Source organism: Mesoplodon mirus, assembly GCF_964341445.2.
Source record: "Mesoplodon mirus genome assembly, chromosome: 12".
Classification (NCBI taxonomy): Eukaryota; Metazoa; Chordata; class Mammalia; order Artiodactyla; family Ziphiidae; genus Mesoplodon; species Mesoplodon mirus.
Genome location: NC_138988.1, coordinates 49,300,237 through 49,324,773, shown reverse-complemented (window position 1 = coordinate 49,324,773; position 24,537 = coordinate 49,300,237). Strand labels below are relative to the sequence as shown.

Genomic DNA, 24,537 nt, shown 5'->3' with positions numbered 1-24,537 from the left:
GACAAAAGGACAGCTGGAGCCCCTCAGCTGAGATTTCTGAACTTGAGATATGCCTAAGGAGTGTTCTTTGTCCCTGCCACCTGAGTGAGCCTGCCCAGTGTGTAGATAAGTGAATGACACACATAAGAGTCTGACCTAACCTCTAAAAAGTCTACAAATAACAAATGCTGGAGAGGGTGTGGCGAAAAGGGAACCCTCCTACACTGTTGGTGAGAATGTAAATTGATACAGCCACTATGGAGAACAGTATGGAGGTTCCTTAAAAAACTAAAAATAGAACTACCATATGAACCAGCAATCCCACTCCTGTGCATATATCCAGAAAAGAAGAAAACTCTAACTCAAAAAGGCACCCCAACATTCACAGCAGCACTATTTATAACAGCAAAGACATGGAAGCAACCTGAATGTCCATCAACAGATGAGTGGATTAAGAAGATGTGGTTTAGGGACTTCCCTAGTGGTCCAGTGGCTAAGACTCTGCACTCCCAATGCAGGGGGCCCAGGTTCAATCCCTGGACAGGGAACTAGATCCCACATGCTGCAACTAAGACCTGACGCAGCCAAATAAATAATTTTTTTTAATAAGAAAATGTGGTGTATATATGTATATACACAATATTACTCAATCATAAAAAAGAATGAAATACTGCCATTTGTAGCAACACAGATGGACCTAGAGATTACCATACTAAGTGAAGTCAGAGAAAGACAAATATTATATGATATCACTTACATGTGGAATCTGAAAAATAATACAAATGAACTTATTTACAAAACAGAAAGACTCACAGACAGAAAACAAACTTATGGTTACCAATGGGGAAAGTGGGGAGAAGAATAGGAGCATGGGATTAACCAATACACACCACTATATATAAAACAAACAACAAGGATTTACTGTATAGCACGGGGAACTATATTCAGTATCTTGTAATAACCTATAATGAAAAAGAATCTGAAAATATATATATAGATGTGTAACTGACTCACTTTGCTGTATACCTAAAACTAATACAATACTGTAAACCAACTATACTACTTCTTTTTTTTTTTGGCCGCTACGTGCAGCTCATGGGATCTTAGTTCCCCAACCAGGGATTGAACCCAGGCCATGGCAGTGAAAGCACTGAGTCCTAACCACTAGACCGCCAGGGAACTCCCAATTAACTATACTTCAATTAAAAAAAACAAATACTGCCTGCACCTGAGATACCCCCTCCCTGTATCCTGCTGTGCAATTTCTGATGGTGGGCCTTGATATAAGGAGAGAACAAAGATCTGCCCAGGGCCTGCTGGTAAAGGCTCTGAGGCCAGCAGGCGAGCAGGCTGAACTGGCTCCCAGGGACCTGGGATACCGTCTCCTGGGCACCCTCTCACAGGCAAGAACCAGACTCTCCAACTGTCAGCCAACAATGAGCACATGTGAGAGGGCTGAGCAGACTAAGGGAAGAAATTAAACCACATTTCGGCATGAGGTTTCCACGGGTGTAATCAAACCTGTCCATGAGGAATTTTTCCATGGCCCCCTAAAGTTCCCTGTGGATAGATTTCCCCACGTGGCTCTTTCTCACTTACGATTGATGAAGAGTAAGAAGATGCACTTCTTCACCGAGTAGTTTGCATTGGATATGTAGCCATTCATTTTGAAGGCGAGGGTTTTATCCTCACACCCAACTTCTATCAATTCTCTGATTGGAAAAGAGAAATTTTGAGGCTTTGGGAAAAAAATGGAAAATTCACACTTTCTAAAGAATCAGAGTTGGAAAAATCAGGGCTCCTTCCCATAAACTGACTGCCAAATGTGGACCCCTGCGACTTGGTTCACTGAGATCCCCGGGGCCCTCCCATCCATCCGTCTGTCCATCCATCCACCCACCTACCCACCTAGCTAGTGTTTTCAAGCACTTATAATATGTTACATGCCAAGCGTCACCGTCACTGCTAGGACACAGCAAGTCCAGGCTCTGAGACCTTATTTTGCCGAAACTTTTATGTATCTTAGTAACTAAGTCCCAAAGATGAGATTCCAAAGAACTCATCTCTGCTGAATTCCTCACTCTGCTGATGGGCACCACGACGGGGCTCCTGTGTGGTGCTCCCCAGAGTGTGTTTATGGGGAGGGGAGGCTAACAGGTGAAAGGAGGTTCTCCCACAAGCCACATGCATTTCTGCCAGAGGGCCTCACAAGTGCTGGTCCCTCTGCCTGGAAAGCTCCCACTGCTAGCTAATTAATTCCTCTTTATCCCCCGTAACTTGGGGACCACTTCCTCAAAGAGCCTTCTATGACAATCCCTCTCCCCAACCACAGGAGATCCCCCCACCTTATACTTTTCCTTTAAGGCATATAGCACAGTCACTAATGAATGGAATAATTATTTCCTGTGTCTTTCCAACTAGAATATGAGTCCTCTGATGGCAAGAATCCTTTCTGCTTTATTCCCTACTGAATATCTCTACCACACAGCACAGCACCCAGCAAGGAGCACTTGCTCATTAAGCACTTGCTGGATGGATGGAGGATGCTTTGCAGGCAGTGGTGTGTGCTCCCAATCTGAGTAGAGGGCACAGCTCGCCTTTCTTCCACCACACGGTGAACCAGCAAACCCTCTCTTCCCCAAAAAAGAGGCTGGTGTTCTGGAAACATATTTTGGGAACTGCTGCTCTCTTACAGTCCCTAGGAATTTCATAACAACTAATTCTGAGTCTTAAAATTTGGTCAATGAGCTCCTAAAAGTTTCACTGTACAACAGAGCTCCCTTTTTGCTCTGGGAGCACAGCTGAAAAAACAATTCCTTAATACTTAATTAGTAAGAAAAGGGTAATTAAAAGCAAATTGACTGTTCCATAGCTAGGAACATGGTTTTATTCCAAGAGTGAGTAATTTGTCCTTCAAAGTAGAAAACTGAGTTCTAGGACTATTGCTCCTGCTTTTAAGGTTATTGGAAAAAGTGAAGTCAGGGGCTATCTAGTTCATCTGTGTACCCCACCCCCCCCAGCATCTGGTGCACACCTGGCATATAGAAGGCTCTTAGTATTTTTCCCCTCAGATTATGACACAGGAACTTTGGGCTTTGCAAAGTCCTGAGATTTAGCTATGGATCTGTGATAGAAACAGTGGTTTTCACCCACAGAAGGGAGTGCCGTGAAAAATCTATAATAATACAAGCAATTTTCCCGCTTAGGCTTTCCTTGACAATGAAGGTTTGGTGACACAAAACTGCTTGCCACCAGACAGGCAAATGTTTAAGGGCAGAAACATTTTATTTGTCTTTATAACCTTAACTTCTGACACAAAGACTGGAATATAGGAGGCAATTAATAAATGTTGAATGATAATAAATGCAATCCTAAAGTGATGATAATGAAAATACAAGGACAAGAGGGAGCACTGGAAGAATTCTCCTATACTGGAGATATTTTGAAGGCAGAGATCTAGAGAGAACACACTGATTCATAGCCAGAGCATCTAGGAGATGACATGCACCCAAGAAGGGTTGATTCCATGAAATAATCTGAAACATGACACTAAGCCTGAAGCATGAAAACAAGCCTGCATATTTGGTTAAAGCAAACTCTTAAGGCAGGTGTTAACAGATTCCAAAATAATGTGACGGAACGCAGAGTTTTAAAAATATAAATTATCGACATACCGGCTAACAGCATTTCCAAAAATGGAGCGAATGTTGTCCACGGTTGTGGCATTGGGCAGTGTCCTGACGTCGGCTACCGTCTCACCTTGCTGATAAACAGAACAGAAGATCCAACTTACTGTCTCACAGGGCTGACTGAAACACCGTAACCTCATCTCCACGGGCAACTATAAAAAAATCCTTTCTTCTTTTACAATACATAACCATCCCCTATAAATCAAGAACTTACTTTTTTAACCAAGAAACTAATGCCTGAATTGTGTACTGAATACCTGGCAGAGAAAAAAACAAAACAGTAAAAAAAGAGTGGCCAAATGCAGAGTACATGCCCCATTTCAGTTAAACAAACTGGTTAAGTAATCTAAACAAATATATATACAAACAAAAGTATCTTTAAATGTCATATTTTACCCACAGGAAAATAAGCCAACAGAGACGACATGAAGATATCAATGCTAAATGTGGCAGAATCGAATAAAAAACAAAAAACTTTGCTTCTATACGTTGCTGACTAGACTCAAGGATATTTCAATACAATCTCCTCGTTGCCTACAGTTTTATTTTCACAAACTCAAAAGATCTGGGTTGCCTCAAAGACATCTTGAGAATGTAGCCTGAACACCCCCTGCACTCTGTTGTTCTGTCTCAGAGTCCCCAACACACGCCCTCCCCACCCGCTTCTTCTCCCCCGAGGTCCTGTCCTAGTATCTCCCAGCCTTTTCTTGGTTGGCTATCATTTACTACTCCTCCCTCCATGGGCCTCAGGACCTGGAGGATTGTGTCTAACCAAACGCACTTATTCAGTAACAATTAGTTCACTTATCACACCTAGAACTAAAAACAGCCAACCAGAACTCCTCTATTTCCAGGAGCTAATTAATATTGTGATACTGATTCATACGATTCCAGGGGAAAAAAAGCAAAAAAACTTGATGTGTCTGTTCCACTTTAATAGAGGTAAATGTTTTACTGATTTTAATTTTTGTAGCAATACTGAGAAATAGTTAACACACCTCTGTTACAATTCAAGGACACGCAGGCTCAGAGAGCCATGCTGGGGCCACTGTACTAGCAGGTTAAGTCAATCCTGGACATAATGTTGTTTTCACCTGCCCTGAGTCCCTTCTCAATCTGTTAACAGCCCCTAGTCTTCCTTTGGGACACTACCTCTTCCCCATTTCACTTGATATATCCTTAGACTGCCAGTCAAGAAATCTTCTCCCCACAAATGTGGGCACACGATGGGGGGACCCAGGCTATGCCAATAAGATGCACTCTCCCAGGAGACAGGCTCTTGAGCAGAGTCAGGAAAGGAATGAAAACAGTTGGAGCAGGGCCACTGTATTAAATCCCTGAAGCCACCCTGCTTCTTGTTCTCCCCAAGGAGCAGCCGTCCACACACTTCTTTCCACTTGCTGAGTCACTCCTCGCCTTTCAATAAACGTCTTTTGGGCTCAAGTTAGTACAGTCAGTTTGTTTTGCCTGCCACCAAAGGACCCTCACTGATACAGAGACCAACTCCTGCTCTCTCCTGGGGACATGAAAGACAACCCAGAACTGGTGACTAAACCTTGACCAGAAACAATCTGTAGGCTAGTACTGCTGCTTACCATCTAGCTCAGCAACTGTTCTCAATTTCTGAGCAGCGGAACACATTCCTTTGGTGAGAGAGTGATTCAGAGACCCCCGCCCAGATTTTGGACTGTACCTGCCGACAACTTCCAGAATTTTCCCATACTCTTCACTTGGATTTTTTAAAGCTTTCCTCCTTGTGGATATGTTGTAAAAAAGGTCCTCTACCTGAATAGAAGATTAATTTTTCTTGTAAACTCACAGAAATAGATGGAAATAAAGCTGGGTCTTAAGGCAGAGAATCCAACTACATTTACCACCAGCACAGTTCTAAGCATTAGGGGAGGGGCAAGAGATGGGGCAGCCTTAACAAAAGAAAGAAGGGATATTTCACCTGCCTCCCGCTTCACTCACTGATTTCTCAGATAGGTACTGGGGGCTACCTCTGTGTCAAGGCTCTTTGCCTTATGCTGGGAATAAGAAGACAAATGAAGCACAGTACTGCCCAGAATAGCACAAGATTTAGTGGGGCAAACATAAACTTATAAACAATTACAATACCATATGACATTCAAACCTATTTTGCAAACTAAGAATAATTATCAGATCTTTTAGGGGTTCTTGGAAATTACACTGTGGTCCCAGGTACAGGATTCCCCCTTAACGTGCACTGCGAAGTACACGTTCATTTCGGCCCCCACCACCCCCTCCACCTGCCTCATCAAGCCCAGGGCTTGGAACCTTCGAGGAGATGTGCTCTGGCTGGGGCTGAGGGTGGTAGGGTGGGATGTGTACATGACAGTGGGGTGCTTTATGGGATTTCGGAACGGGAAGAGACTAAATGTGGCACCACAGAAGTAAGGCAGTGTAACAGACTTTCTCCTAATTAATGATACAATCTGTTACTCAGAGCCCTGTGAGTGGCAGATATTCTTCATTACATCCTTCCTTGATAGATGAGCAAAGTGAGGTTAAGCGACATTAAATGACTTGCCTCTGGACACACAACCACTGAGTGGCAAGGCTAAGACTCTGACTTCTCAACTGGAGCCAAGCTTAAGGTTCTTTCAATGCCAGCTACCCTGCCACAGACTTCTGTGGTCTCAAGAGAAGAAACTCCCAGCCTCTTAAAAAAAAAAGGAGGCGGTGGGCAGGCTGCCATGCCACAAAAGTCAATAATCATTTCTCTTTCTTACAGGGTGATATCTTGGGGCTCCCATTAACTAGTAAATATTCATTTTTTTAATCCTTTGAGAACTCAAAGACAATTTTGTTTTTTACTTCAATATTTATACAAAGCTCTCTTTCAAAAATTTCCCCTCCCGTGTACCACTCTTACTGTGATCTGGGTCCCTTGATTGCCTGCACATGGTTTAGGTGGAGCTTTCAGCTTTCCATCTGAGTAATGTGCTCTATCAGAAAACATAAGAGATTACTGAGAGCTAACAAAAAAAAGAACAGAAACTTACCCGAAGAGTAAAAAAGTAAATTACACCAACAATAGATTAAAATATAGCCATGTTATAAATTGTCTTAGTTACCGGTTTCCTCTATTTTTCCACTTCCATAACCATTCTAACCGGATACCAAAGGAGGGGGGAAAATCCATTTTTTGTTTTTTGGGGTTTTTTTGGCAAATATTGCTTTTTAGTTCATGAGTTCTGGGCTACAAACAATAGTTTTGTCATTGCCTAAGATGACTGTAAAATTTTTTTCAATCATTCTGCAATCATTTATTGAGGGGCTACCATGTTATCAGGCCTGTAAATGCCCTGTAATAAAGGCAGGCCTTGGGAGGTTCTTGATTTAGTGAGGGGATAGACTTTTCCCTTAAGTGTAGAACAAGGTGCTACATGATCCAGAGTAGGAAAACATTTAGCCTGGGGTGGGGGTGGGGGTGGGGGAAGTGTCACAGAAGAGATGACAATTCACCTGGGCTCTGAAGCAGTATAATCTCAGGTGGAGAGAACAGGGAAGACCATCCAGGAGGGGAAAAACATAAACAAAAGCAAAGAAGCTTTAGAATATGCAGCAGCTGAGGATGTGTGGAGGGGAGAGGCTGGGAAGATGGACTGAGTGCATTGGGAGGGTGCTAGTTGCTATGACAATGACTCGATTTCATCCTGCCACAGAAGGAGAGCTACTAGAGGTCCCAAGCAGGGGCATAACACCCCAAAGGCAAAGAAATGGAACCTGTGTCCCAGACTATTTCGGAAGACATTCCCTCACAAGCAGCCCCCCAGTCTGTCAGAAGGGACACTAATCATATCAGCCCAGCTAGGTCCTAGGGCCATTACAATTTGCATCGAGTAAACCCGCCCTAGCACCAGTGCTGCAGACTCTGAAATGCTCCATCTTCCATTACTGCACACACTCAACTGTTAAAGAGGGCTGAGAAACAGGCAGAACTGCCCTTTGTTGAAGCTGTTTTCTATATAAACTAACAATCTGTAGGATAAAAAAAAAATTCTGTTTTTTGGCGTGAATTAGACACTCAGTACCCATCTTTCACTAGGGAATGGCCAGTGCTTATGAAAACAAAGGTGTGATTTTGATTCCCTGAATCCCCTCTTTGTTCTGTTCCAAGGTCATTCAACAGCCTCTGAAAACTGTGCCAACATAAGAGACAGCCAGTGGCCACCTGTGGGAAGGTGCGGCGGGGGGGCTCAGAGCAGCTAAGGAACCAGGATCCTTCAGCACCCCAGCCACAGCCCCATAATCAGGCCAAGGCGACATCCTGACAAAGGGCAAAGGGGCAGAATGACATCACAGCTCCCACGGACTCAGAATTCCTCTGTGTAACAGACACCTTGCTAGGCACTTGTAATCTGTTACATCGTACCTTTCACGAGTCCATAAAGTAAGATTATTACCTATGATGATCCCTGTGGATTATCAACTAATCCAAAGGCAGGAAAGAAAAGTTACCCAAGATCTAGGCCAAAAAAGATAACATTGGTGTTCAGATAGGATTACTTTGAGATACAGGCAAAAAGCACATTTCAGGACGAATTTATACACATAGCAGAGGACAGCACTATACCTGTATGCACACTTCCCGTCAGCTGTTTTGGATGTAATGCTGACGTGAGCCACATGGCTTATGCTGGCCAAAGCCTAAGGAAAAAAAAGGAAATGGAATGAAAGAAAAACCCACTGCTGGGTCACCCCATCTCATCATTAATGGAGAAGTTATCTCAATTGCCTCTTCTGTTTTGTATTAACAAATGGCAACAATGAGCACTCGCTTTGATGACTTTTTTTTTTTTAAAAAAAAAAAGGAAGCTATTGAGTTGATTCTGTAGCATAATTACTCGAACAAGGGAAAAAATATATATATAAAAGTCCAAAAGGAAACATACCCAAGCATTTGTGTTTTGGTTTTTTTTTTGGCTACACCGCACAGCTAGTAGGATCTTAGTTCCCCAACCAGGGATTGAACCTGGGCCCTCGGCAGTGAGAGCACCGAGTCCTAACCACTGGACTACCAGGGAATTCCTCACCCCCAAGCATTAACGTTAACCTTAATAGCAACTGTGTTCAGGTGTAGAGTTATAGGTGTATTTAATAGTCTAAATGATTTGTCTTCTAACAAGTTTAAAGCCTGCCTTCAGAAATGGATAATGGAAACACTGCAAATAGATAGTGCTGTATACTATTATTCAAAACTGTTTTCTGTAAGCAATTTTATGTTTAGAAATATAAATTTAGGGACTTCCCTGGTGGCATGATGGTTAAGAATCCCCCTGCCAGTGCAGGGGACATGGTTTCGAGCCCTGGTCTGGGAAGATCCCACATGCCGCCGAGCAACTAAACCCGTGTGCCACAACTACTGAGCCCTCGTACCACAATACTGAAGCCCGCGCACCTGGACCCCGTGCTCCGCAACAAGACAAGCCGCCGCAATGGGAAGCCCAAGCACCTCAACGAAGAGCAGCCTCCGCTTGCCGCAACTAGAGAAAGCCTGCGTGCAGCAACAAGGACCTAACATAGCCAAAAATAAATAAAGTTTAAAATATATATATATAAATTTAAAATTATGCAGGGACTTCCCTGGTGGTCCAGTGGTTAAGACTCCGTGCTCCCAATGCTAGGGGCCCGGGTTCGACCTCTGGTCAGGGAACTAGATTCCACATGCCGCAACTAAGATCCCACACCGGGCAACGAAGATCCCGCATGCCGCAACTAATACCCAGCCCAGCCAAATAAATAAATAAATATTTTTTAATTATGCAATTAAGACTAAACAAATTAAAAGAAAAAAAAAGACCATTTTTTTCCCCTTAAAATCAGGATTGGTTTGCTAGCCCTTTGGAATCTGTATCACCTTTCCCAAGGACACCATAGCATAAAAAAAATGCGACCCAGGCACTGTGATGGGGTGTGTGTGACAGCATCTCAGGAGACAGTGAATACAGCTGCGGTAGACTCAGTTCATTAACAAGGACCATGGCGCAGGCTCAGAGATCAGGTCCTAGCTGGATGTCCCTGGTGTATGTAATTGAGCGAATTTTCATCATTAAAAATGTAAATGAGACTTCCCTGGTGGCGCAGTGGTTAAGAATCCGCCTGCCAATGCAGGGGATACAGGTTTGAGCCCTGGTCCAGGAAGATCCCACATGCCGCGGAGCAATGAAGCCCGTGTGCCACAACTACTGAGCCTGTGCTCTAGAGCCCACGAGCCACAACTACTGAGCCCACGTGCCACAACTACTGAAGCCCACGTGCCTAGAGCCTGCGCACCGCAACGAAGAGTAGTCCCTGCTCGCTGCAACTAGAGAAAGCCCACACGCAGCAATGAAGACCCAATGTAGCCAAAATAAATAAACTAATTAAATAAATTTATTTTTTTAAAAATGTAAATGATTTTGCGACCTGTGGTAAGGAAGGACTTTAAATACATCCAAAACTACAATGCTACCCAACGCCAGGAAAAGAAAGGGCCACTGGCAGATGGTCCTGATGCTTCAGGGGCCTTTGTACCGGCACTGGAGCAAGAGGACAGGAACACAGACTCTGGAGTCAAACTGCCAGGGCTCAATTCCCCATTCTGACACTTCCTAGCTGTGTGCCCTGGTCATGTTTCTTAAAGTCTGTCAGTTCCCTCATATGTACAACATGGTAATAATAATAATAGAACCTACTCTACGGAGTTGTTAAGAGTGAAAGGGTTAATACACACAAAGGGCTGAGAACCATGGATGGCACACAGCAATCCCTCAATAAATCTTCCCTATTTAATTACAAACCCAAAGATACCCTACAGCTGGGCTATGCCTCCAGGAGGCCATGCGCTTAGGAACTGACTCAGAAAGTTGCAAAGCCAGAATGAAACTGCTTTGCTAGGGCTGACCTGAGGCCTACTTAAAGTCAGGGGGGCCTCAGGGTACACAGTCTGATGTTGCCCCTACCTGGAACAACCTGGGGCTCACTGTGAGCCAGAGGGTGCTTGAGACTACCCGGATTTGATCGAAATTGCAGTGACTGGGTCACAGCTGCCTTTTAATTTAAAAAAATCAAACAGGGAATTCCCTGGTGGTCCAGTGGTTAGGACTCAGACGCTTTCACTGCCAGGGCCCAGGTTTGATGCCGGTTGGGGAACTAAGATCCCGCAAGGCGCTCAGAGAGGCCAAAAAATAAAATAGAATAAAATAAATAGATAAGTCAAATAAAAATAAACTACATTCACATGATAAAAAATCCAAAAACTACAGAAAGGCCTAAAATGAAAAGTAATTGGCCCCATTCCCCTCCCCCACCCTGGCTCTCTTGTCCCCCAAATAACTACTCCAAACAGTTTCTCTGGTACCTCAGAAACTGAGGAAAGGAATACAGCCCTGCCAACACCTGGATTTTAGCACAGTGAGACCCAGTGACACCCATTTCCCCTAACCTCCAGAACTGTAAGATAACAAATCTGTGTTGCTTTAAACCACGAAGGTTGTGGTCATTTTGGGGGCAGCAATAAGAAACTAATACAAACTACTTGAAAAGGATACATATCTTTACTCACGAATGTTATTTCTATAAATTTATCCTAAGGAAATAACTGAACAAAACACATTGTATGTACATAAATATTCACCAGAGCATTAAACACGAAAAAAATGGCAAAGAGCATAAATGTTCAACAGGAAATTATATAAATAGACTGCAGTATGTACAAGTAATAGAACAGGGACTTCCCTGGTGGCGCAGCGGTTAAGAATCTGCCTGCCAATGCCGGGGACACGGGTTTGATCCCTGGTCCGGGAAGATCCCACATGCCGTGGAGCAACTAAGCCCGTGCACCACAACTACTGAGCCTGTGCTCTAGAGCCTGTGAGCCACAATTACTGAGCCCGTGTGCCACAACTACTGAAGCCCATGCGTCTACAGCCCATGCTCCACACGAGAAGCCACTGCAATGAGAAGCCCGCGCACCGCAACGAAGAGTAGCCCCTGCTCGCCGCAACTATAGAAAGCCCACGCGCAGCAACAAAGACCCAATGCAGCCAAAAATAAATAAGTTTATAAAAAAAAAGAACAGTATGTAGCCATTACAATTTATGTTGCCCTACATATATTGAATGATATCTTTATATCCACAGAGTATTGTCATAAAAATGTAAGATACTATTTTTATCCATTTTCTATTTAATATATCCCTATGATACATATAATTTCATTCACAGATATTTCAGAATATAACTTAAAAGGTCTCAAAAAAAAAAAACCGATGAAACTATTTTTATACCAAGAAATTTAACAGTACTTTCTCCTTAATACCATCAAATAACCAATCTGTGTTCAAATATCTGTCTCAAAAAAGTTTTAGTTTGTGCAAATCAGGATCCAAGTAAGATCAATACATTGGAGCTGGTTCACATGCCTCTTAAATCCCTTCTAATCTATGCTTCTTCCTCCTTTATCTTTTCTCCCCCATGCAGTTTACTTTACAGGAAACAAGTCTTTTATCATGTGATTTCCAGTCTCAGTACCATTTACCATGCTCCCTTGCTCCTTGTATTTTTCTGTATATGGGTACTTGGATCTAAGTATTGGTAAGATTCACATTTGATTTTGGACAAGAAAACTTGGTAGATGGTGCTATCTTCTTCCATCAAGAGACCTGGGGGGTCTCTGTAGATACAGTTTATGGTGTATTAAGTATTTATGGATAGGGAGGGTGGGAGGGAGGGAGACGCAAGAGGGACGAGATATGGGGATAAATGTATATGTATAGCTGATTCACTTTGTTATAAAGCAGAAACTAACACACCATTGTAAGGCAATTATACTCTAATAAAGATGTTAAAAAAGTAAATAAAATAAAATAAAATAAAATAAAATAATTAATTAATTTTAAAAAGTATTTATGAACAATTCTCAGTTTTGGAAAATTGAATCTAAGTTTGTTTAAATTTGCATATATTTAACAAGTAAAAAGTATCATGTCTTATTGACCTGCTGAGAAACATATGCTGACAAGTGGCAGAAATGTCATCACAGGAGGATGTTTTACACATTTCTTCAATCCTCAGCTTACCTCACCCCGAAAGCCATAGGTAGAAATATGAGCTAAATCCTCAAAGGACTGCAGTTTACTTGTGGTGAACCTCTCACACACAATCTCCAGATCTTCTTTCTAGAAGGTGCAAAAAAATCAGTGAATAATTATGTCACTCATTTTTCCAAATCTTTTTAAATTTCCCTTTTCTTGATTGAATCCAGGAAGACATTCCTCTTGGGAGAAGAGTTCTAAGTCAGCAGGAGCCTCCTCTCTGGACATCCAGAACTCCTCTCGGCCCTGCTGCTCCTTCTTCCTCTCTCGCCTCATTCCTCAGCCTCGTTTGCTGCTTCTGTCTCATCTCCCCTGAGAGTGGATAATTCACAGTTCCATCCCTGGACCTCTGCTCTGTCTACACTCACTGTCTTGATGATCCCACCCAGGCTCACAGATTTTACAAAAATCATTACTGTATTAGAAAACTTCTTTATTAAAAATCTATAGGTACAGGCTTCCCTGGTGGCGCGGTGGTTGAGAGTCCGCCTGCCGAGGCAGGGGACACGGGTTCGTGCCCTGGTCCGGGAAGATACCACATGCCGCGGAGCGGCTGGGCCCGTGGGCCCTGATCGCTGAGCCTGCGCGTCCGGAGCCTGTGCTCCACAACGGGAAAGGCCACAACGGTGAGAGGCCCGCGTACCGCAAAAACAAACAAACAAACAAACAAACAAACAAACAAAACCTCTAGAGTATCCCACCTCATCCAGAGTAAAAGCCAAATATTTTACAACATCCTACAAGGTCCTACATGCTCAGCCTGGTTATCCTTCAGACCTCATTTCCTTTTAGGCTTCCACTCCCTCCACCACGCATTCTAGACACACCAACCCCCTTGCTAGTCCTTAAGTGTGTCATGCAAGCTTCCATTTCGTGGTTTTTGTGTGTATTGTTCTCTTTGCTCAGGACACTCAACCTTTAAAGTTTCATGACTTGCTCCTTGACCTCCTTATTCTCCTGAACAGTACCCAGCAAGGAATAGGTACTCAATAAATATTTATTTTTCAAACAATTCCATCCATAAAAGCCTAAAGTTTCCAGAATAGGGAGAAGTCCTGCCACTTCCTGCAGATGTAGCACACGAAGCACACAAACATCCTGCTGCTCTGAGGTTTTCCTTACCCTGATCCCGGTGCCATTGTCTTGGATCTGAATCAACTTCAGGCCTCCCTCTTTAATAACCACTTGAATACTTGTGGATTTTGCATCTAAACTGGCAAATCAAACAAAAAATAATAATTTATTAGTCTGCAACTCCTTTAATGCACATATTTTAATACGAGTCAAGGGATAAGAACAAATTCCAGACAAATATAAGACTCAGTGTGTCTTCCTTTGTCTCGCAGGCTCTGTGACTACATTGTTATCAGTTTACATGCTGTGTGAGAGAGGGAAGGAAGAGAGGGACGGAGGGGGGAACCATCATTTCCAATAGGACATTCAGCAACATTTCTGTTCCTCTAGGAAAAAAAGAAAGGGAAGTTAGAAGTGGGACCTTTTAGCACATGCCTCTTTCTTACCTACTTTTTAACTAATTCTACCATCTGTTACTCAAACTTTATTCAGCCTCACGTTCCTAAATGACCCTTATAAAATGTCATTAAAAAAAATTCTATACGTTTTTCTCTATTATTTTCTTTACGCAAATATATTTATGTTGGGGGAAAGAAAAAATGGCAGTGCAGAAAATTCTTTAAGAAGTCAATACATCTTTTTATTCCTCTAAAGAGTAACCTACAAGCATAGAGCACCTACAGAGCTAGAGAAAATAAATCCAGACTGAGGCTGCATGAGAAAGAGAAGTTTCCTCCTCCTCACACAGAAAATTCTTTATTCAGAAATAAGATAGTAAGTTACTTAAATATTAAAGATCTTTCCCAGAAGCCCCTGAATTGAAGTTGTGCTTAGCCGTCTTGACTTACGTATTAAAAAGAGCATAACTGGACTCCATACAAAATCTCTGCTTAGAGAATTATAATCCACTGATCTAATATGTGTAGTGTTGTAGTCTTCTGGCACAGTACAGTAACAGGCCCAAATCGTTCTGTCAGTTAATTCTAACACTGTAGAAACAAAAGCCAGCCTTTGTGAATTTAAAGTCAAAAGGAGAAACAGTCCCCAGTCTCCCTGTTCCTTCTTTTGTCTACCTTCTAATTCTCTTCCTTTCTCTCAATGGTCCTTTCAGACCCACTGTTCTTTCAGTCCCATTACCCACGATGGTTGTTTGTGTTTTCACAACAATCCCTTTACAAATCTACCAATCTTCGCTGGGACATTTTTTTCCTTTTAACGTATAGATTTTATTAACATCAATGCATTTTAACACAAAGGATCTGACATAACGTTTAGGTACATTATGAGCCTCCTTTTGAAAGTTTACACCCAACTTTCTTTCCACGTTTTTAATCTCTTCCTTCCGCAAGGTTTGTGTGACAGTTCTAAACTTCAGAATCCATAAAATCAGATATCTTTAAAGTGACCCCGCAAAAAGTAAAGGGCAGGAAAATCCTAAGTGGGGTCAATCACTTGGCAATAGGGAATCACAAGTTAAACCCCAAGTCCACCGTCCTCTCCTAAAATCCCAGCAATTTATTTAGAATAAAATTCAAAATGGGGGGCTTCCCCGGTGGCGCAGTGGTTGAGAGTCCGCCTGCCGATGCAGGGGACGCAGGTTCGTGCCCCGGTCTGGGAAGATCCCACATGCCACGGAGCGTCTGGGCCCGTGAGCCATGGCCGCTGAGCCTGCGCGTCCGGAGCCTGTGCTCCGCAACGGGAGAGGCCACAACAGTGAGAGGCCCGCGTACCGCAAAAAAAAAAAAAAAAAAAAAACCTCAAAATGAATTGTACTTCTGAATGTAGATGGATGACTTCTGGAATAAGCAAGAAACTGATAACACATAGTATCCTCTGAAGGATGAAGGAAGTATTTTTCCCTTTTTAAATTATAAAATTTTTATACATTTAAAAATTTGCACCTTCCGCATATATAATTTTTAAAGGACTTCTCTTAACGGCAACATGAAAATATTGTGTAACCCTCTCCTTGCCTCGCAACAATCCTAAAGTCTTGCGAGGACGCTCGAGGTCCCGTGAGGGGCGAAGGCAAGACCCCCGGCCTCCGCCGCCGCGGCCCTGCGCCGCACACGCCTTGGCTCCGGGCAGGGAGGCGTGTCCGCCCTATCCTGAGCATCGGCCCGTTAAGTCGTAGCCTCTAAGGAAGCCTTGACTCCCTTCGTACCAGTTCTCTATCATCTCCTTGATGGCATTAGCCGGGCGCTGGATAACTTCCCCTGCCGCGATGCGGTTCACCACTGTCTCGTCCAGCCGCCGGATAACCCCCGCTACCAGCGACATTTTGGCGCCAGAGGAGCCCGAGTCACGGCGAGAAGCTAACTGGAAGTGCCTTCAGCCAATCCCCTTAGAGCTTCGTGCCCACATCTCTCCATCAACTCTGCTGACGCCATCCTGCCCCACCCTCTAGCGGCAGCGCCACTTCCGGGACAGTGAGCTACTGATTGGGCAGCTTGAATGCCAGTCAAGTCCGTAAGTTCCGGTTCACTTAGTCCCGCCCTAAAGCGGCTTCAGTTCACTTTGCGCTAGAAGGATGTGCGCCTGCGCACTAAAAATCGCTGTCCACTCTTCCTATTGGCTCATGTCTGGGGCTGAGGAATACGAAATCTCCAGCCAATAGGAACAGAAGTGTCGGAGCCGCAGGTTGGTGTCCCCAGCTGGGGTGATCTGGCGCAGACTGGAGGAGGCGATTGCGGCTCGCTCCTGCTCCTCCCCTCTCCTTGCGGCCTCCCGGAGGTCTGCCCAGCTCCTGTGCTCTCCCGTGAAATGTGGATGACGCCCAAGAGGAGCAAAATGGAAATCGACGAGTCTCGGGGGTTCCGGGCCGAGTGGACCCAGCGGTACCTAGTGGTGGAGGCTCCGGAGGGCGAGGGCGCCCTGTGCCTGGTGTGTCGCCGCCTGGTCGTAGCCACCGGCGAACCCGACGTCAGGCACCACTACGAGGCCGAGCACGACTATTACGAGCGGTATGTGGCGGAGGGCGAGCGCGCGGCCCTGGTGGAGCGTCTGCGTCAGGGCGACTTGCCCGAGGCCGCCCCGCTCACTCCGGAGGAGAGAGCTGCTCGTGCAGGTCTCGGGCTCGCCCGCCTCTTGGCCTTGAAGGGTTGCGGCTGGGGCGAGGGGGACTTTGTGCACCGGTGCATGGAGGTGATGCTGAGAGATGTGCTGCCCGATCACGTAAGCGTTCTGGATGGCATTGATTTATCTCCGGAGATCACGCGGCAGAGGGTCCTGGACATTAACCAAAATCTACGCAGTCAGCTTTTTAACCGAGCCAAGGACTTTAAAGCCTATTCCCTTGCCTTGGACGACCAGGCTTTTGTGGCCTATGAAAACTACCTCCTGGTCTTTGTCCGCGGCGTAGGCCACGATTTGGAGGTGCAAGAAGAGCTTCTGACCATAATCAACCTGACTCATCATTTCAGTGTTGGTGCCCTCATGGCGGCAATCCTTGAGGCCCTGCAGACGGCAGGGCTTAGCCTGCAGCGGATGGTTGGACTGACCACGACCCACACTCTGAGGATGATTGGTGAGAACTCAGGACTGGTGTCATACATGAGAGAAAAGGCTGTAAGCCCCAACTGTTGGAATGTGATCCATTATTCAGGATTTCTTCACTTGGAACTGTTGAGCTCCTACGATGTAGATGTTAATCAGATCGTAAATGCCATATCTGAATGGATAGTTTTGATTAAGACCAGAGGCGTTAGGCGGCCGGAATTTCAGGCTTTACTAACTGAATCTGAATCAGAGCACGGTGAAAGGGTTAATGGACGCTGTCTGAACAATTGGCTTAGAAAAGGGAAGACTTTAAAACTAATATTTTCCTTAAGAAAAGAGATAAGAACATTCTTGGTTTCGATAGGGGCAACAACGGTCCATTTCACAGACAAGGAATGGCTTTGTGACTTTGGCTTCTTGGTGGATATTATGGACCACCTTCGAGAACTCAGCGAACTATTGAGAGTGAGTAAAGTCTTTGCTGCTGCTGCCTTTGACCATATTTGTACCTTTGAAGTGAAGCTGAATTTACTTCAGAGACATATCGAGGAAAAAAATCTAACACACTTTGCCGCCTTGAGCCAAGTTGTTGATGAGCTTAAAGGGCATATTCAAGACGACGAAAAAATACTCGATCCTGATAGGTATCGAGTGGTGATCTGTCGCCTACAAAAAGAGTTTGAGAGACATTTCAAGGACCTCAAGTTCATTAAAAAGGACTTAGAACTTTTTGCAAATCCATTTAGCTTTAAACCTGAATATGCACCTATATCAGTAAGGGTGGAGCTAACAAAACTTCAGGCAAATAGTAACCTTTGGAACGAATACAGAACCAAAGACTTAGGGCAGTTCTATGCCGGATTGTCTGCTGAATCTTACCCGATTATCAAAGGGGTTGCCTGTAAGGTGGCATCCTTGTTTGATAGTAGCAAAATCTGTGAAAAGGCTTTTTCATATTTGACTCGAAACCAACACACTTTGAGCCAGCCATTGACAGACGAACACCTCCATGCCCTGTTTCGGATTGCCACCACTGAAATAGAACCGCATTGGGATGATCTTGTGAGAGGAAGAAATGAATCAAATCCATAAACTTTTGTAGTACAACATTGAAACACTCAACAAGAATCCAATTCTAAAAGCAAACATCTGTTTGATTTTCAAGTTTACTAATTTTGGATTGTGGGAAAGCACCACATTCATCCAAATTGATCACAATTCAAATTCTTCAGACATTTTTTTTTTCCATCTCAAGAGGCAGTATGGGACTGAAACATGCATACACCTTTTTTTTAAACTTAATTTGATGGCAAAGTCATTATCTTTTGCTTTTATGATATAACTGTTTTTAAAGACATTTAGTACTAATAATGTGAGTTGAATTAGAAGTCTGTTTTTAAGGTGTTTCAAAGAAACTTTAGCTCTTATTTTAACAAAGTTAAAATTCTGATGCATATAGTCTGAAATTATCAACTGCTTAAATATATGTTTGAGCCAATTTGCAGAAACTCACATAGCAAGTGCAGAAGTTTCTGAAAAGGAGGAACGTACATACAGTGGAGGTATTTTGTCGAACTATCAGAATGTTTGAGACTATTTTTTTTAGACATATTTCTGAGTCTGAAGTAAATATTGACATATTTCCTCCCTCTCACGTCCCTCCCACCTGCCCTAGTGATAATGATTTTACTAATACAGAAAATAAGCACGTAAAATTTTAGTCAGAGGAGCAAGAATGTTTTTTTAATTGCTAGTTTAGGAGGCTTCCTGCAGTCTGGAGGTCAGACTAACCAATTTTGGGAGGTTTCCCCTGAATTTTTCACAATTGGGTGCTGTTTTATGAGCTTGCCTACTAAAGGACTACGGTAAGTATAGACTCTTAGGGGTTGCCCACTAGTAATTCTTTTTTCTACTCTAGACAGTTTGGCCCTGTCAAAAAAGGATGAGGAAAAAAAGATGTTTGCATCCCAGGATCAGGAGGTGTGAGATATTTTAGCTAATTTGTCCTATCTGCATGAGTGTTGCAGCTTTATAAAGAAATCCTGCTTAAAGGAAACCCTTTATTTTAAAGTGATATAATATCAAATGTTGTTTGTTGCCAGAAATGGATTTATTATAAATTTGACACTATCCCACACATTTTGTATTTAAGACAGTGCACAAGTGGAAATATTTAACTCTCAAGAAGCAGCTGTATTTACAGATTGTAGCACTTCCGTATTTCTAAGTGAGACATCTGCTTTGTGCTAAAACAGTAATTTTCAAACTTATGTTAACCATGAAAAGGAAATCTTACAGTAAAGCCAAATATGTGAAATGATTTAAGAAGAGGACCCAACTTAGAGATCCTCTCAAGTACAATTTGAAAACTTGGGTTCAAGTCCTGTCTTAACTATTGTAATGCATTTTTCTGTGGCCACTAATTCAGCAAATTCAAGGAACCAGAATACAAACAAGAATTTAGAAGGAACTGAAGCCTGAGCTGTCAAAATAGATGCCATAAAGAGCCCAAGAACCAAAATTCTGCCAGTGGTTCTCAACCAGAGACAGTATGCCCTCTTTCCAGAGGATGTCGGGAGACATAAAGGGGACTGTTTTAATTGTCACACTTATTGAGGGAAGTTCTGCTGGCATGTCAGCGTGAACGACACCCCATCCCCCGCAGTGCATAGGACAGCACAGCACAATAAAGACTTATTCCTCCCAAAGTGCCAGTAGACCCCCTGTGTAGATCCTCTTATATTTCGAGGGACAGGGCAAATTACCGGTAGAAGCAGAATTAGAAGGGCAAGTTGGGAAGACTGATAATACTTGATAAGGGAAACTAATTCCAACATTCCAAGTTTGGCTGGTAAGATGCAATCAAGGCCTTGCTAGGTTCTGGTAGCTCACAATAGCATTTATAAATCAGTAATTGGTATTGAACCAGATTAAAAGGCTCTGTTCTATTATACATAATTGGTTTAGGGCAGAAAAGAACGTAATACTAAGATACTTAGCAAGAAGGGTCAAGATTTGGGTTTACAGGAAGTAAACAAATATCTGGAAAAACAACATAGTGAAAAACGAAACAACAACAACAAAAATCTACCGGTAATTTCCCAATAGTTTGGAGTATTCTCTTTCGTGGCAGGTACTTTATTGAAAGGATAATTGGAAGACCTGAAAGCTGCGTCTGCTTTCTAACCCCAGTTCCTTAAATATTGAACTCTTGTACATTTTGTGAAGTTCCACTATATATTTTGCTTAAGGTAATAATAAGATTAGATATATAGTCAGTGAATGTGGGGGAGGCATAAGCTAAGAATTTTAAATTCACCCTGAACAATAGAGAATTGCCATAAACTAGTCTTTGTAAAAAAGAAAAAAGTGTGTATTTTACTGTTTTCTGTACTAAGTAATTCTGTAACTGCATGGCAGTCTTTAAAAATTTCTTTTTATAAAATAGTTGTTACTAGTCCTGTTGTATCAGTGAATGTAGTTAAAATAAGTACTATTTTTAAAAAACTCTATGTCCTCATATCTCCCATTCCTACTAGTATTCTTAAAAGATTTGTCTGTTTCCACTCTTCCCATATTGCTGCTGATACTGCTCTACCAAGCTTACTAAGTCCTTGTCACTATTCCTACCCTCTTTACACCACTGGCCACCCTTCGTTAAATACTTGTTTAGTTTGGCTTCAGGGAGATACCATCTCCAAGTATGCTTTCTCAGTCTTCTTTGCAGGCACCTCTTTCCCTTAAACATCTGTGTCCTTGGGATTTTTTAAATTTGGTTTTACACTGTCTTATTCTACATCATCTCCGTAGCTGATCTCTTTTTTCTTTCATGGCTTCACTTACCAACTTTATGCAAATGACTCCCAAATTCATATCTCCTTTCTAGACCTTTCCTGATTCCTATATCTAATTGCTAACTTAAGTCCACTTGGCTGTCTCATAGGCACCACAACATGTCCTTGACCTTGCCCCCCAAACCTGCTCCTCCTTTCCTGGTCCCTCTCTCAGTAAATGGCACCACCACTGCCAACCATTCAGTTGCCCTGACCCAAGCCCCAAACCCAGTTAGCCATGACTCCCTCTTCATCCATCGCATCCACTCACACATACCTTTCTGTTAAGCCTGTTGCCTAAACTTTTCTTGATTCTACAATGCTACTATCCTGATCAAGGCCATCAACCTACCTATATTATAGCACTGGCCTTCTCAGGCTCCATTTCTCTGGTTGTGATCCCTTTCACAGTGCAGCCAGATTTTTCCAAAAGACATATCTGGTCACATCACTCCTCTGCTTTCACCACTGCTCTTAGGATACGGCTGTTCAAGTTTCAGTTTATATGCCACTTCCTCTAGGAAGCCTTCATCAATACCCTCTAGACTAGGTGCCCCTACTGTGCACTCCCTAAATACCCTGTTCTTCCCCAGCCATATACTTAGCACACTTTGTTGTTCCTTCTTATTGATCAGTGCTAGACTGTGAGCTTCACAAGGGCTGGGACCATATATATGCCTGCGCACTGCTATATCTAGTGCTTAGCACAATGCCTGACATTTCAATAAATGTTTGGATGAATAAATACTTGTATAGTGTTTTACGATCTTTACAGCCCTTTCATAGTCTCCTTTGACCTTCACAGTGGTCCTGCCTTACCTGCTTGCTGGGTAATTGTTATCCACATATTACAAATCAAGAAATGAAACTAAGTTCTTTGTGACTAGGGAATTATATTCCTAGAATTTAGTTCAGTGCTTGGCATGTGGCTCAAATATTTACTATGTGAATGTTGTTGAGGAAACAAGCTTAGACTGCAGTTTGCCCTAGTAAATGTAAGTAGTAAAGCTGAGTATACTCACATAAATCCACCATGTAATATTGTCTTTACCTCCTTGATGTAGAAGTCTTAATTTTTTTTTTTTTTTAATTTCTAAAGGGAGGCTTGCAAAGGAACCTGGATGAGAAAGATTGGACAACTATTTAGTGGACTAAAACAATACCTCAGTAATTACAAAGTTGCATTCAGTATTGGAAAACGATAATGCTGCTTAAGAGTTAATATCCATTTTCCTTCTGTAAGCATCAACCCTAGGAGAAAATGGCATCTTATTTACTTGCTCTTTTCCTTTACAGATAATTTCTGGCTCTTCTGGGATTTTAAAGTAAGTAAATTTAACAAAATGTTAGAAGAATGACTCAGTCAGCCCTTCTGGTCACTAGATATTCAGTTCACTTGCTTTCCTACCTGCAGAATGTCCTCATCACCTCCCCAAGGAAGGTAACCAGAAAGTGACATCTGGTCAATATGTACTTCTTAGATTTGCTGTGTTTCTTTGCTTTCTTGTTCGCATGCCTCTCTGAACTTACTTTCTGGGTAACGGGCTTTCAGGCTTTGTGGGAGAGCCATACCCTTAGCCTCTTTTTCCCTGAGCCATTTTTTTCCAGTTTAAGGGATTAACCAGTGTTACACTCTTAGTTGGACTTTTAATCTGAGGCCCATTAACTAATTCAGAGGTTTTAACAGTAGGTGTGATAGTCATCCAGTGATTTGATCCTTGCTGCAAAAGTGGGTTTTAGTCAACCTTTGGCATATAGGATTTCTCGCTTTTATCTCTTTGTAATTGAGAAGTAGCTTTTTCCTACCCAGTAAGTACTTGAGTTTGTGAACTCTCTTTATTCCCTTGCTTTTTTGCTTGCAAACTGATTCTTTTCTGAGTTCATCTCTTTCCTGTCTATTTTGTCAAATGGGGCCAACAGCAACCATAACATATTTTGTTTTCTTGTCTTTTTTTTTTTTTTTTTTTTTTTCTTGAGTAAAGTATAGATTCTCTGCCTTCCAGGTTCTCTCTGGACAGTTTCATCACTCCATTAACATGCATCACCCCTGCATAAGTTATTTCTTCCATCTTCCACTAGCAATTTCCTGAATGCCTGCCAACTAAGCCAACGTTCAGTATGCTAGGTTTTTCGAAAACAGAACCAATTTCTGTATCACAATGGGCTAGGTTGCTTTGCGGTAACAACCCCAAAATCCCAGCTTTTCTCTTGTAGGTTGGCTAGGGGCTTTGCTCTAAGTCAGGGATTGAAGAACTATGGCCATGGGCAAAATCTGTCCTGCTGCCTGTTTCTGTAAATAAAGTTTTATTGGAAAATAGCCTTGCCCATTTGTTTATGTATTGTCTGGCTGCTTTTGCTCTACAGTGGCAGAGTCGCGTAGTCGTGGAAGAAAGTATCTGGCCCACAAGTCTAAAATACTTACTGTGTGACCCTTTACAGAAAATGTTCACTGATCCCTGCTCTAAGTGGTCCTCATTCTAGGACTCAGGCTGACCAAGCAGATATCATGTATGGTGTGGCTGCTCATTTTGGAAAATGAAAAAGTCTGACAAATCACTTATAGGCCGGCCCTTAGAGCACTTTCACTGGCCAAAGGAAATCACATGGCCACACCAAAGTTCAAGGAGGAGTGTAATCCTTCCTCGTGCCTTGGAAGAGAACCTGAAATATTTGGAAGACAAAACTACCAACTACACATATAGTTATATCTCCCTATTTATAAAATTTCTTTGAAAATATTTTTTCTTTTTAATTGAGGTGAAATTACATTCAGTAAAATGCAAATATTTAATGTACACCTCAGTGGATTTTTTTTTTTTTCTGCGGTACGCGGGCCTCTCACTGTTGCGGCCTCTCCCATTGCAGAGCACAGGCTCCGGACACGCAGGCTCAGCGGCCATGGCTCACAGGCCTAGCCGCTCCGCGGCATGTGGGATCTTCCCAGACAGGGGCACGAACCCGTGTCCCCTGCATCGGCAGGCGGACTCTCAACCACTGCTCCACCAGGGAAGCCCCTCAGTGGATTTTTATATACGCCCTTGAACCCATCACCCAAATCAAGATATTGAACATTTCTAGTACCCCAGTCAGTGCCCCATGCCCCCCCACACACAAATAACCGCTATTCTGACCTTTATCACCATGGATTACTTTTGTCTGTTTTAAAGCTTCATGTAAATGTAATAATTATATGTACTCTTTTGTTCAACATTGTGTCTGTGAGTCATCCATGTTGCTTGTAGCAGCAATTCGTTTTTTACTTCTGTGTAGTATACCATTGTATGACTTATACCACAATTTATGGATCCATTCTACTGTTGATGGAAATTTTGGTTGTTTCCAGTTTGTGGTTATTATGAATAAA

General features: G+C 42.8%; 2 protein-coding genes across 3 annotated transcripts in view; one reads left to right on the top strand and one right to left on the bottom strand.

Moving 5' to 3' along the window:
* The window catches only part of MLH1 (mutL homolog 1), a 58,900-nt gene extending 42,687 nt beyond the window's left edge, over positions 1 to 16,213 (bottom strand). Inside the window, exons 1-9 of the mRNA XM_082637803.1 lie at positions 16,007 to 16,213; positions 13,891 to 13,981; positions 12,754 to 12,852; positions 8,269 to 8,342; positions 6,565 to 6,637; positions 5,362 to 5,453; positions 3,883 to 3,925; positions 3,654 to 3,742; positions 1,579 to 1,691 (exon numbers count right to left, since the gene is read on the bottom strand). Of these exons, the coding sequence (XP_082493929.1) occupies positions 1,579 to 1,691; positions 3,654 to 3,742; positions 3,883 to 3,925; positions 5,362 to 5,453; positions 6,565 to 6,637; positions 8,269 to 8,342; positions 12,754 to 12,852; positions 13,891 to 13,981; positions 16,007 to 16,122 (790 nt within the window). The 5' untranslated portion in view covers positions 16,123 to 16,213. The remainder of the gene's footprint in view (positions 1 to 1,578; positions 1,692 to 3,653; positions 3,743 to 3,882; positions 3,926 to 5,361; positions 5,454 to 6,564; positions 6,638 to 8,268; positions 8,343 to 12,753; positions 12,853 to 13,890; positions 13,982 to 16,006) is intronic.
* Positions 16,214 to 16,504: 291 nt separating this feature from the next.
* On the top strand, positions 16,505 to 24,537 carry EPM2AIP1 (EPM2A interacting protein 1). 2 transcript variants are annotated; one of them, XM_082639460.1, is made up of 3 exons: positions 16,505 to 19,205; positions 22,470 to 22,498; positions 24,039 to 24,537. In XM_082639460.1, the coding sequence occupies exon 1, from the start codon at positions 16,606 to 16,608 to the stop codon at positions 18,430 to 18,432; it is 1,827 nt and encodes a 608-aa protein (XP_082495586.1). In that variant the 5' UTR covers positions 16,505 to 16,605; the 3' UTR covers positions 18,433 to 19,205; positions 22,470 to 22,498; positions 24,039 to 24,537. The 2 variants fall into 2 exon arrangements, with proteins under 2 accessions (XP_082495586.1, XP_082495585.1); XM_082639459.1 differs by lacking the exon at positions 24,039 to 24,537 and having other exon boundaries at positions 22,470 to 23,488.

What these genes read in the sequence shown, in the direction of transcription:
- EPM2AIP1 (XM_082639460.1), top strand. Translation starts at nt 16,606, where the DNA reads ATGTGGATGACGCCCAAGAGGAGCAAAATGGAAATCGACGAGTCTCGG.